The 12,941-nt window shown below is 39.3% G+C and overlaps 1 protein-coding gene across 1 annotated transcript; it reads left to right on the top strand.

Annotated features, from left to right (window-relative positions):
* The first annotated feature begins 4,302 nt into the window (after positions 1-4,302).
* LOC147882181 (uncharacterized) lies at positions 4,303-5,310 on the top strand. The gene is made up of 2 exons (XM_087401171.1): positions 4,303-4,554; positions 5,002-5,310. The coding sequence occupies exons 1-2, from the start codon at positions 4,516-4,518 to the stop codon at positions 5,308-5,310; spliced, it is 348 nt and encodes a 115-aa protein (XP_087257297.1). The 5' UTR covers positions 4,303-4,515.
* Positions 5,311-12,941: the final 7,631 nt, after the last annotated feature.

Genomic DNA, 12,941 nt, shown 5'->3' on the forward strand with positions numbered 1-12,941 from the left:
ATTTAATGAAGTATCCTTTAGGCATTACATCAAAGCTTCATTGAAGAGAGAAGGAGAGATGAGGGCAAAGGCAAAATGCAAGCTAGAGGATGCAATCATAAGAGGAAATGTGGTACAAAGAATCAAATTTTTTTTGTGCCAATGTGTGCCATATCCTCTATATTTTTTTTAGTGTATTAGCACACTTGTATCTAGCCCAGTGGTTTCATATAGAGTTGTGCACCCTAGCAACATCTTACTCAAATTTTCTTTAAATGGTACATGTCGATTTAATCATTGATTGAGAAACCAAACAAGGTACTTCAAAGGAGAATTAAAAATACTTCAAAAAAATGAAGTGGTTGTAGGACGAGAGTGATGAGGATTTGGCATAGCAGATTCTCCAGTGCAAGTAAGACCATGCTCAAAAACATTGCCCTGCACTAGAATTATGGGCTTTTACAGAACAAGAAATATACAATTTGCAATCTTACGTGTTATCCCTTAGTTGCATTATCAAAAAAATGGTATAGTTTTCTTTGATTCTTATAAATATTTCAAATTATGTGTTCACATGCCTAACCAATCAATTTTTCAATCCCTTGTATTACACATGGGGGATAAGATGATGGAGGAAAACCCAACAGAGAGGCTTACACTTGAAGATGCGATGTGCGAACTATAAGTGTTTGGTTATGAGGGGGAGTTGGCTATGTGGTCCATTATAGAGATAAATGTTGCTCTAAAGATATAATTAATGTATACTATCTCTTCTACATACATTTATTATGATGATGTAATAAAATCAGGTTTGAGTCTCATTTTTTAGCCTCTTGAGTCTACTTTCCTAAAACTTTATTGGAATTGATTACACATCTATCTTGTAAGCAGTAGCAAAGCAAGGAAGGTGTCGTGGGCTACACTATTGTGCACAAAGCTATTGTAGGAAATTTCTAGGAAGCAGGTTCGCACTTTGAATCAATTTTCAAGAATCGCTCCTTATGTCATAGCCTTATTCAGTCATGTTACTCCTAAGAAGGGGAAAACTCTATCTTGTAAGGAGAAGGGCAAGCAGTTGTTTGGTGATATAGATGAGATTATCAATATTACAATTGATGATTTGGTGCAAGCCAAATACACTTATCAGCAGTCAGTAGAGATGGTGACCGGTAAATCACTATCTTTAGCTTTATGGAATACACCTATTGTGAGCAATGAGAAGCTACTACATAAAGATCAACTTGTTACGAAGTCAAAAATTTTGGTAAGAAAGGGAGCTATGATGGATTTAAAGAAAAGACTACCCATGTCTTAGGACTCGAGCATGGAGGGTGTGGATGAAATGGATACATTACTCATCAGTAAGAATTCGATGTCTAGTATTTCATTTGAGCAATTCAACCATGCAGTTGAGATTGTACAAAGTTTTGGAAATCAGATGCAGGTAGCCCAACATCAGGCTGCTATACTAATATTTTTTATCTATAGGAAGAAAATTGTAAATTGTTGCAATAGGTCCAGGAAAGCACTGAGATGCAGAAGATTAAACAAGACTTGGCACAGTTACAGAAAACCAATAGAAGCTCATGCAACAGATAGAAAAATAGCAGGCATGTCTTCCTATTGTTACTAAATGGCTAAAGGAGATGCAAGATCAATTTTTTACTATTTTGGAGGAAGGGTCTTAACACAATAAAGAGTTGCAAACCAATAACTTATGGTTGCAAGCAAGACTAGAGGCATTGCAGAATTTGGAGAAGCAGCTAAAAGACATTTCAGAAGAGACAGAGTTGGCTCATGGACCCACCTAGTAAACAATCATCCCATCCCCCCATTTGCATTTTCTTCTCTACTTTTACTCCATGAAATTGTATTCTTGTTCATAGACCCTCCTAGCAAACCATTGTCCCATCCCTGTACCTTTGTTCTATTGTCTATTGGAATTCTGCTCCTTTATAATTATCATCTTGATAAATTGTCTCCTTGCTATGATTCATTTATTTTTATTCAAGCCATGCAAGATCCAAAGTTTGCATAACCATCACAAAATCAACTTTTATAGGTCCCCAAGTTGGGCAATCTCCATTTGATTTGCTACGCTCCATCTATTGCCCATTTCCCATAGATTGAACAAATTGTTGGGACCTCCATTTTGGCTCTTACTATGCTCAACGATTGAATTTTTGTGGACCCCTAATTCCTACTCCTTTTAGTATTATCTTCTTCCTTTGTCTCATGTCTGTCCCACTTGTCTTTATAACTAAAAGTCTTAAAATGATGTAGGCCCTAGCCAACCTATTGTTGCAACAATTCCTAGCCAACCTAATGTTGCAACATTCCTATTATGATTATGGGTTGAGGTAGACCTAGAAAAGAAAATTTATTGAAGAATTCTTCCATAAAGAAGATGCCAATGAGGTCCTTGAAAAAGGCTTTTCTAGGTGTGGTCAAGCAAGCATCCGTGGTGGGGGTAATTTCTACCATTGCTTTATGAGTTCCTATTGAATAGTGAATGAGTACACCCAATGGCATGTAGGCGGTCTTAAGTTGTTCAGTGGTAGTGGACTCCATGCATCACAAACCACACTGCATCAAGTTTAAAGGTAGTATCAAAGTGTTTGTTGAATGATCAGTGGACAAAAAAAATGTAAGCATTGCAAGAAAGAGAATCACATGTCAAAAAGTAGTGCCACTAGTAACCCAAACTTAAACAACTAGGAAAACTAGCAGGGTAATCTTGTGTTCCAAGGTTCAACTCTTGTGTAGGCTCTGGGATCAACTGTTCAATACCGAGTTGAGTGATAGTCGGTGGTATTTTGGCAACCTCCCTTTCTCCCTCAATGTCCTCGGTGAAATTGCTCAGAAAAATATCTTTCTGCTTAGCAATCTATGCATCCTTTAACCTTTGCTTGATGTCTATAGCCTCTTGAAAAATATCTATCTCACCCACAAGTAGGATGTGCAATTACATCAACCGAGACTCAACATCTCGAGGAAACGGATCCTTGACTTCCAGATTATTGGGTCGACAACAACTCGGGACTTTTCGAGGGTTGGTCGATATACAAACATCTTGACTATCTACCTTAATAGTCATCTCTTTTGTACCCCAATCTTGGAGTACTTTTGTGCTCTTCAACCAAGGTCTTCCTAAGAGCATTGGATAGGCATGCTGTTCCATAGCAATCACAATCCAATCATAGTGAAACTAATGGATTAATAGATGCAATCACAATGAATTAGATAGGCATGTTGTTCCATAGCAATCACAATGCAATCCCAAGAGAATTGGATAGGCATGTTGTTCCATGGCAATCACAATGAAACTAACAGTATAATCATAATCCATATCAATCATAATGAAACTAATAATATAATAGATGCCGCCTATAGAAATGACTACATCTTGCAACAGACCTTTGGGATCAATTGGTCATTGGTCTCCCGTACGCACTCAGAAAGGTGATGGATTATATGATTTAAACTTCAACATCTATGCGATCTCTTCAAAGATTATATTTACTCTTGAACCTCCGTCCACTATTACACCCGGTATCATTTGTTTCTTAACCTTAATGGTGATCACTGGAACTTCCTCATAAACTATTAAAGGGTTAATCGTAAGTATAGTAGCTAAGGATTTCACTTCCTTTGGTTGCTTAGATGACTCCTTGATCTACTGAGCAAGGAAATCATGATAGTACAGAGCTATTTGCATTAGCTCGGTAAATGTTAAACTAACTTGCATATTCTTAAACATTTCCCATGGGCAAGCTGTGTGCTAGTTTCCTTTAAAGTGCTTGGCTCCGCTTCTTTGGACTAGAATTTTGAGGATTCCCCTCTCTTAGTAATAGAATATGGAGTCTGCTCGAGCATTTCTACTATTGGAGATTTTCCCCTCAATTCCCTTGCAATTTTGGGTGCCAACCTGTTAGTCTAACTTGGGGGCTAACAATGTGCGGATGTGGTTTTTTATGTGTGAGTAAAAGCACACAAAGATACACATGTACATGCATGTACAAATACATGCATATATACATAAACACAACCACTTGTACATTTTAAGATTCTATCTTGAGACCCAATGAAGCGGGTCTCTAGCCCATCGTAGATGGGCCATGCTACTCGTGTTATTAGATAACTTGTTTAGTACGTCTTGTTATTATATAACACTCTTTAGTACATATCATATAAGTAACGTCGCATCTTTTTCATGAGTATAGTGCATATCTACTTCGCGTAACGTCAAGATCATTTGATTTGTGGGTGGTTGAAGCTTGAAGCATCACAAGATGCATGAATTTCGTATCATCCAGAGTTCAGCCCAAATTGCCACGTTACCGCCTTACCGTGAGGAAATCAAGGCGTATCTCCACATCTATTCCATGTGCAGCTTGATCTTTCTATCCCATTCCACTATATATTCGCGGGTAACTGGCTCTGAAGATCGCCCCAGTAGACTTGCGTACTTCCATTTGACATCGTGAGAATCTTGTATCTCGCTGCAAAACTTCCGTTAAGCTGCCGCAACCAACGATGGTTCTTGGTCCGGTCGTTTCTTTTTCCTTGTCCAAGGTATTCTGGGGATCTACAAAGATTTCACGTGTCCCTTTCGAGCTTAATTTTGGTTTTCAAAGTGCTCTTGTAGACGGTGAGTTTTGAGTTACTGGTTTTTAAAGTGCTGTTGGCATCTCACTGTGGACGATCATGCTTCTGTCTACTTCAGCACTGTCGTAGGTGGCAGTGTGAACTCATCTGGTCCTACACCTATGCTCGCTTTTCCATCTAGGTACATCCTTTGATTTTCAGAGCCGAGCGATCAGTGAGATGGGCGAGATTGAACAGGAATTTCAAGTCTATTCAGCGCCATAAATAAATGGAGCTCAGCTAGTTTTCTACTCTAGTGTATTTTCAAGATAAACAAATCTAGCCATGGAACTTTCGTAAACTTTGATATGTCACACAAGCTAGTCCTAGTGGGTACATTCTCACCTTATATTTCTGTTTACAATTGTTTCTCAGATGTTCTACATTCAATTACTACTGTTCATGATAGCCGGTATCGGGAATTTGGATTTTTCTAAAGGCGCCAGTTGCCGTGATGAAGACGAGGCTCTGAGTCTGGCGTTGCCTTGTGTCACTTCAGGAACAGTGCAATGGCATCCTTCCAAGTCGTGCTGCTCTGGAATGAAGCAATTGGTGTCAGGCTTGACCCTGAGCTGCATGTGTGAAGTTTTGATATCTGTAGGAGGTACAGCCACTCCGGGTCTTGTTCAAAATTACATCGCTGAATGTTCAATAGCCGTGCCTCCGAGATTCCGGTGCAACTAGGGGGAAAAAAATGTGGCAAATAGCCAGGTTTGGTTGTATAGCCGCTTCATAAATTGATGGACTCTATATGCTTATGTATCTTTGATGCTAGAAAAGCCGTTAGTGTAATGTTACTCTCGTATTCGAAATAGAGCTATTCTACAAGAGGTTGTATTGTGCTAGTTTGATGTTGGAACATTGGTAGGTTGAAAGAGATTGTTTTAATTGAGAAACTAAAAGTAAATTCAAAGGCTTCCCATTTTTTCCAATTTGCATTGGAATAGTATCCAAATTGATAGAATTAAATCTAACAAGAAATGAATAATGTATCTATCCTCTTCTTTCCACTACAATATAGAGTCAATGTAATTTGATATACCATGCTTGCATTAAATGTCTCACCTTGTCACTATAATCAAGTCACATTTACATGAGTTCATAAGCTTGATTTGTAATACTTGCCTATGCCAAAGTTAGGGCAATTGTTTGAGTATCTCTTACAATATGCCCCCTTCCCCCCAATTGTTATATTATGTTAATAAACTTAGAATACAGGCCCGTTTCCACCGACTGCTATGTTATGTTAATAAACTTAACATAGCTTGTTTGGGCACGTTAAAGTTAAACCCAACCACATAATTCCCATTCCATTGTTATAACCTACTATGTTATGTACAAGCTGGTATGAATAAGAAATTTTAATTTTTTTAAATACAAAATGGTCTGTCTTTACATTGTGAAGTTCATTCTCTGAGCTTATGATCACAATGGCTTCTTTTTTAAGCTTCCAAATGAGTAACCATGTGTAGGTTTTAATTTGATCTTGACCTTACAAAATCCTTAACAAGAATCTTACTTAAATTAGTGTTACTCAAACACATATATATATATATGGATGACATAGAAGATTAGGGTGTTCTGCACCCACTAAAACTTATGTGGCTCTCCCTCTCTCTCACCTTCTTCTGTGCTGCGTTCATTGTTGAGATCTCTCAACTGGTATCAGAGCGCAGGTGTTCTAGCTGAGCTCGGGTGTGATCCTGGGGCCCGAAGTCTACTGCTGGTGCAACCCTATGGGAGGAAGGAGAAGCTTTGTTGGGTGACTTTACCTACATCCTGGTATGCAAAAACCCTTGGAAAGTTCTCTGAGTGGTTTTGGAGCAAAAAAAGACTTATTTTTATGATTCCCCTGTTCCTTTCGATGATTGAGAGTCCGGAATGACTTTCAAAGGCAACCATTACTTGCTTTTAGTCTCCATTACACTTCGGGAGTTCATTCTTGAATTTGGGATCATTTCATTGGATTTCCAACTCACTGTTTCTACTTCAACATTTTTCTGCTAGTGTGTTGGAACTCGAGTTTGAAGCAAGCATTCGTAAATCTGTTAGTTCTGGTGGACTCAAGAGGTCTTAAAACTTCTATGTTGCTCATCATTTGCACTTCGGTGGTCTGTGTATTGGACCCGGTGATTGGGATCACGATTTTTAAAACCGTCTATTCCATTGCGTTCCGCAGGCCCAAAAACCCTACCTACCAGCTCTTGCATGATTCTATGGAAATTTGGAGAAGTTTCATCTCTCTGAGGCACCGAATCATGTGTTTCTCTCTCAAAAATCCATTCAAAGATTTAAACCTTTGATTTTTGGATTATAGGTTAATTGCAAGGGTTGACTCTCCATTTTCCATTCATCGGTTGGGATTTTGGAGTTCCAACAGAAGAGAGATATTTGCAGATTATCTTGCTGAGTCCAATTATGCAGTCCAATTATGCAGTGATGCCCATGTTTTGAGGTATCTCAGGTTCTAATTTCACTAATGATCATTGTTGTGGGGTCGTGATTTTTGGATATACCTTATGCAAATCACTTTGGTTGCAGTTTGAGCCATGTGTGCTCATTTGCAGTCTGCATTGGGTTGCATTGGATGCTTCATAGGCCATTTGGATGCATTGCAATGCTTGTTGGATGTGCTGATAGGCCTAGATTGCCATGTGGGATGCTTTATTGATGGACGTTTAGCACACAAATGCTATTTTATGCTGAGGGATAGCTTTGACATATTGCAATGGATGCACAGGTTGTGCTATGATCTCTTGGATGAGATTTTGTTGATGCATATACTCATGGACAACATTTATGCTTGAGACATTTTGACACTTATTGGCATTGGAATTGCCATTATTTTTCCATTGCAGTTGGCATTTTCTTTTGGGCCAGATTTGCTCATTCAGATGCATAGTATATGCACATGATTTATATGCATTTTAAATCTTTGAGCCTTTGAGATTTAGTGATATTACCTTCCATTTTGGCATACACATTTAGATGCACCTAATATTTGGTGTGAATTGTCTCTTGCACGTACTAGCATTTCGGATTTTGTTTCATTTGCATCATGGCATCCTCTTCCATGTATGAAAAGGAGATTTTCAGCATTAAAAAGTTTGATGGGACAAATTTTTCTTTGTGGAAAGAATAGATAAGGGATGTGCTTATTCAAAAGAAGCAGATTAAACCCTTGGTAAGGATTGGAGCTAAGCCTGCAGATATGTCTGAGGATGATTGGAATGAGTTGGATGAATTAGCAAAGTCTACTGTTACACTTCATCTTGCAGAGTCAATTTATTTCACAGTAGTAAATGAGCAGACTATGAAAGATTTATGGAAAATATTATGTGCCAGTTATGAGAAGGAAACTGCCTCTAATAAAGTTTACCTCATGAAGAGGTTATTTGAGCTACAGATGAAGGAAGGGGTCTCCATTGCTTCTCACTTGAATGAATTCAATATTATCTTCAGCCATCTTCAAACTTAGAAGATGAATTTTGATGCGGAGACTAAGGAAATATTTCTCTTGTATTCATCACCATCCTCATGGGATACCTTCCATTCAGCTGTCAGTAATTCTACGCGTGGTGGAGTACTGAAGTTTGATGATATTATGAGTAGCTTGTTGCCCGAGAAGATTAGACGGAAGTTTATGGATAGCAACAGGCAGGATGTAGCCTTAAATGTGCAAAGGGACAGATCACAGTTTAGGGGGAAGTCCCATGAAAGAGGGAAGTCTCATAGCAAATCCAAGGCATGGAACATTGAGGATTACCATTGTGGCAAAAAGGGCCACATGAAAAAGGATTGCTACAAGCTGGAAAGAGAGATCAAAAGGATAAGAAAAAGAATGCAAATTGGAATGCAAATAAGAAGGAAGAGAGTCCAAGGGAGGACACAGGAAAAATGGAGATCGAGGAGATCAATGCAGTTTAACTGATAATAGTGACAATGACATTCTCTTCATGTCTAGTCTACCTGCAGACTTGCTTATCACTTCAGATGATGCATATTCCTAGGATTGAATTTTGGATTCTGGTGCTTCATTTCATGTTACTTCCCATAGGGAATGGTTCTCCACTTATGACAGTGGAAAGACAATTTGTGTGCATCTTGGAAATAACTATGCATGTGACAAAGTAGGAGCAGGTGACATAAAGTTTTGTTTGCAAATGGGTCTGCATTTGTTTTGAAAAATCTAAGACATGTGCCTAAGTTGAGCAAGAGTCTCATTTCAGTGGGTCAGCTAGATGATGTTGATTTTTAGACCACTTTTGGCTTTCAGAGTTGGAAAATTCAGAAGGGCTCTATGGTTTTGGCTAGGGGTGCTAAGTGTGGAACTTTATATCCTTTACATGTATCAGGGGTGTCTGATCATGTTGTTGCAATAACCGAGAAACCAAGTACTTCTTTGTGGCATTGCAGGTTGGGGCACATGAGCCAGAATGGAATTATGCCATTTGGGTTATGTACCGCATTTGAGTTTTTCTGACTTTGAATTTTGTGAGCATTGTCTCTATGGGAAGCAGACTAAATCAGGCCATAAAAGAAGGGGAAAGAAAGAGCTTGAAAGGCTTGAATTAGTGCGTTAAGATGTATGTGGTCCCATGCCTACACGGTTATTAGGTGGGGCTAAATATTATGTGACAGTCATTGATGATGCAATTAGGAAAGTGTGGGCTTATGCTGTAGCCCAAAAGAGCGATGTGTTCTAAGCATTTCAGAAATGGTTGGCTTTGGTTGAAAATCAGTTAGGTAGAACACTTAAATGCCTACGAATTGATAATGGTGGAGAGTATCCCTCTTATGACTTTCATCATTTCTGTGATATACATGGGATCAAGAGGGAGCTCACGTCCACTCGTACTCCAAAGCAAAATTTAATTGCAGAAACAGATGAACTATACCATTCAAAAAAGTTTGCAATGTATGCTTTCCAATGCAAGACTTTCTAGTGGTTTTTGGGCTAAGGCAATGAAGACTACAATGCATGTGATCAATAGATCACCTAGTAAGAGTTTGGATGGTGGTATTCCTAAAGAGGCATGGAGTGGCAAGAAGCCCTCTTACTCTCATTTGTGCATATTTGGGTGTGAGGCATTTGCACATGTTCCAAAAGAGCTTCAGAAGAAGCTAGATCCTAAGTCTAGGAAATGCATCTTTCTAGGTTATGGTGAAAGTGGAGAGATGGGCTATCATCTTTGGGATCCAGAAGCAAAGAAAATCATATGAAGCCATGATGTAGTCTTCAATGAGAAGAAGATGCATAAGACACCCGTGAGGGATGTGGAAATGAGGACAATCACTTTCTAGGATGTGAATCCATCCACATATGTTGATAGACAACAAGCTGTCCATGCACCAAATGTGTAAGAAATGGTGCCACCAAGTACTTCCACAGGTAGACAATCAAGGGCAGACGATGGATCAACTATTGGTGTATATGATGTGCCAAATGTGGCTGATATGCAAATGGGATTATAAGCTGAAATGCCCTTTATAAGAACATCTAGAATGTCTAGACCACCTGAGAGATTTGTTCAAGGGGCAGACTACGTGATGCTTACTAATTGTGTGGAGCCTTCTTGCTCTATAGAGAGGCTATGATGCGCAAGGGTCAGTGCAAGTGGGAGTATGCTATGCAATCAGAGATGAATTCACTCATGAAAAATAAGCCTTGGGAGATGGTTTCTTTGCCACATGGAAAGAAAGAATTGCCATGTAAATGGGTCTACAAGATGAAGGTAGCAGTTGAGGATGTGCCTAAGTACAAGGCCCATTTGGTTGCTAAAGGGTTCAAGCAAGAGAAGGATGTGGATTTTGTTGAGATCTTCTCTACGGTGGTGAAGATGACCACACTTAGATGTGTACTTGGACTAGTGGCAGGAAAAGTATCTTTACAAGCTTTAGCCTGCATGCTAAAGTTCGTAGAGTAACAACCCTACCAACACCTTGGAAAATGTACACCCAAGAGGTGATGCTCTCTAACCTGAGGGTCATTGTTTGCTAGGGTCTAGCCATTTTTTGTGAGGTTCTAGGAATTTTTTGTACATAGGTATCTTGCATGACCCATAACTTATGCATTTTGCTCAACGAAATTCGGTAAACTTTGTCTTCAAGTTATAGTACACATTCCAAATTGAACATGAGACCAAAAGATTATGGAATAAGAGTTTGGAATGAGACTCTTAAAGCATTACAAGTGCTATATTACATGTAAAGCATGCATCCTAAAGACTATAGGATATAGCAATTTATTCAAAAACATCAAAATTTTGTTATGTACGTATATGCAACCAAGTAATCATTCAAAAGTACACTATGTGAGCTTCTCCTTAACCCAAGGATACACCTAAATGAGAACATTAGGTATGGATTAGTAGGCCTCCAATGTTGTGCTAAAGTGATCCACACCCATTTGAGGGCACGCTCCATAACTTTTTTTTCATTTGTTGAAAACTAAAACGGATTGAAATTTTGGAATCCAAACTAGTGGGACTACTGCATGGTCATCTTAAAACATTGATAGTTGTTGGTATTAGTATCTAGATTCACCCTAAAATGAAAGAAGTTGAAAATGTGCAATTTGTGCATGTGCAAAGATCTTTTAATAAATCCAACACTATTTACTATTTTGAATTGTTTCTTTTTTCATGCATTTTCTTGCTATATGGCTCATAAGCATGCCAAAGGTTATTGCATTTCATAATACACAGCATCAAACCTTATAGTGTGCCCTTTGGCCTATTTCTATTTTAAAGCATTTGAGGCCACATTGCACTTGTTTGGGATATCCAATTTTGTTGGCGTGTATCGCTGGAGGAGGAGAAACCGACAGGTGAAAATTTTGCTACTCCTATAAATTTTGCATTTTCACACCTCCCACCGCCCATCAAATCTTGGAAGATTAAGTACCTGCAACCTGCCCCCACCCTGCAACTCGCATGCACCTTGACGTGACCTTGTGCCATCTTTGGTTTGGCATTGTCATCTTTTGGGTAAGTTGTCTTTTATTCTTTGCTCGCCTCAGAAAAGGCCTGCACTGGAGTCATCACGTTCACAGCCTTCGTGTAGCTACGATTTAGAATATAAACTGCCGTGTTATATTTTTCAACCCAGAAAGTCTTTGGCAAATCTTTCCTTCATCATACTCCTGCCCATTTCGCAGATGACACGCATCTTGCGCTTTGCTACTCCATTTTGCTATGATGTATGTGGCAGGGGTTTCTGCCTCTTGATCTCGTGACTTTTGCATTAACTTTCAAATTCACTTGATGTGAACTCTCCGCCTTTGTCTGATCTCAACTTCTTCACCTTCCTCCTCGTTTCTTTCTCGATCATTACATGCCATTCTTTGAACTTACCAAAAGCCTCATCTTTAGTCTTTAGGAATTATATCGATATCCTTCTACTATAGCCATCGATCAGTGTCATGAAGTAGTAGGAACCACCCAAAGCTTCCGTCTCCATCTTTTCGCAGAGGTCCGTGTGAACGAGCTCTAGAGGAGCCTCTGCCTTGCTGGCCTCTTTAGGAAAGGGCTGCAGATGCTGCTTGCCCATCATGCAAGCTTCACATACATTGGGCAGATCTGTAATTTTTGGTAGGTCTGCAATCATTCCACTTTTATGCATCTCCTTTAAAGAACGAAGTTTAGATGACCAAACCTCTCATGCCACAGCTTAGTGTTACTCACATCGGCTCGAGCACTGAAAGCTAAGAGTTCATAGATATTGTTGCACTGTGTAACTTAACCAATCACCTTCCCTTGAAGATCCAAAATCTGTGCGCCATTCTTATTGAAGTGAACTTTGAGGTCCCGATCCCTGATCGCAGAAATGGACAACAAGTTTCTCTTGATATCTGGCACATAAAGAACATCGGACAACTGTTTTACAACTCCATCTGACTTGAGAGCAATCGAACCTTTTCCTTTTGCTAGACATTTTGCATCATTGCTGACTACTACTAGGATGTCATTCCCTACCGGCTGTAGAGAGGTATACCAATCCTTCCAACTGGTCATGTGGCGCAATGCACCACCATCAATAATCTAAGGTTCATCTGCAGGTACATGAACTGCCTCTATGCAAATCTCCTCAATTGCTACGAACAACTCTACTGGTACTGCCTGCATGCTGTTGCTGGACTCTTTCTTTACTCCATTCTTCTCATTTGCAATCTTCTTCCGGCACTCATTTTGCTTGTGCCCTGCCTTGTTGCAATAGAAGCACTTGATCTTCTTCTTTCTCTTTTTATCATTAGAAGAAGATGGGTTACCAGAGTCCTTACCCTTACCTTTCTTTGATCCAGCCGAGAAAGCCGA

Source organism: Dipteris shenzhenensis, chromosome 30 (assembly GCF_047967505.1).
Source record: "Dipteris shenzhenensis isolate YYH24624 ecotype China chromosome 30, Dip_SZ_1.0, whole genome shotgun sequence".
NCBI lineage: Eukaryota > Viridiplantae > Streptophyta > Polypodiopsida > Gleicheniales > Dipteridaceae > Dipteris > Dipteris shenzhenensis.

What these genes read in the sequence shown, in the direction of transcription:
- LOC147882181 (XM_087401171.1), top strand. Translation starts at nt 4,516, where the DNA reads ATGGTTCTTGGTCCGGTCGTTTCTTTTTCCTTGTCCAAG. An exon ending in TTTCTTTTTCCTTGTCCAAG is followed by an intron (nt 4,555 to 5,001) that starts GTATTCTGGGGA and finishes ATTGTTTCTCAG; the next exon opens with ATGTTCTACATTCAATTACT.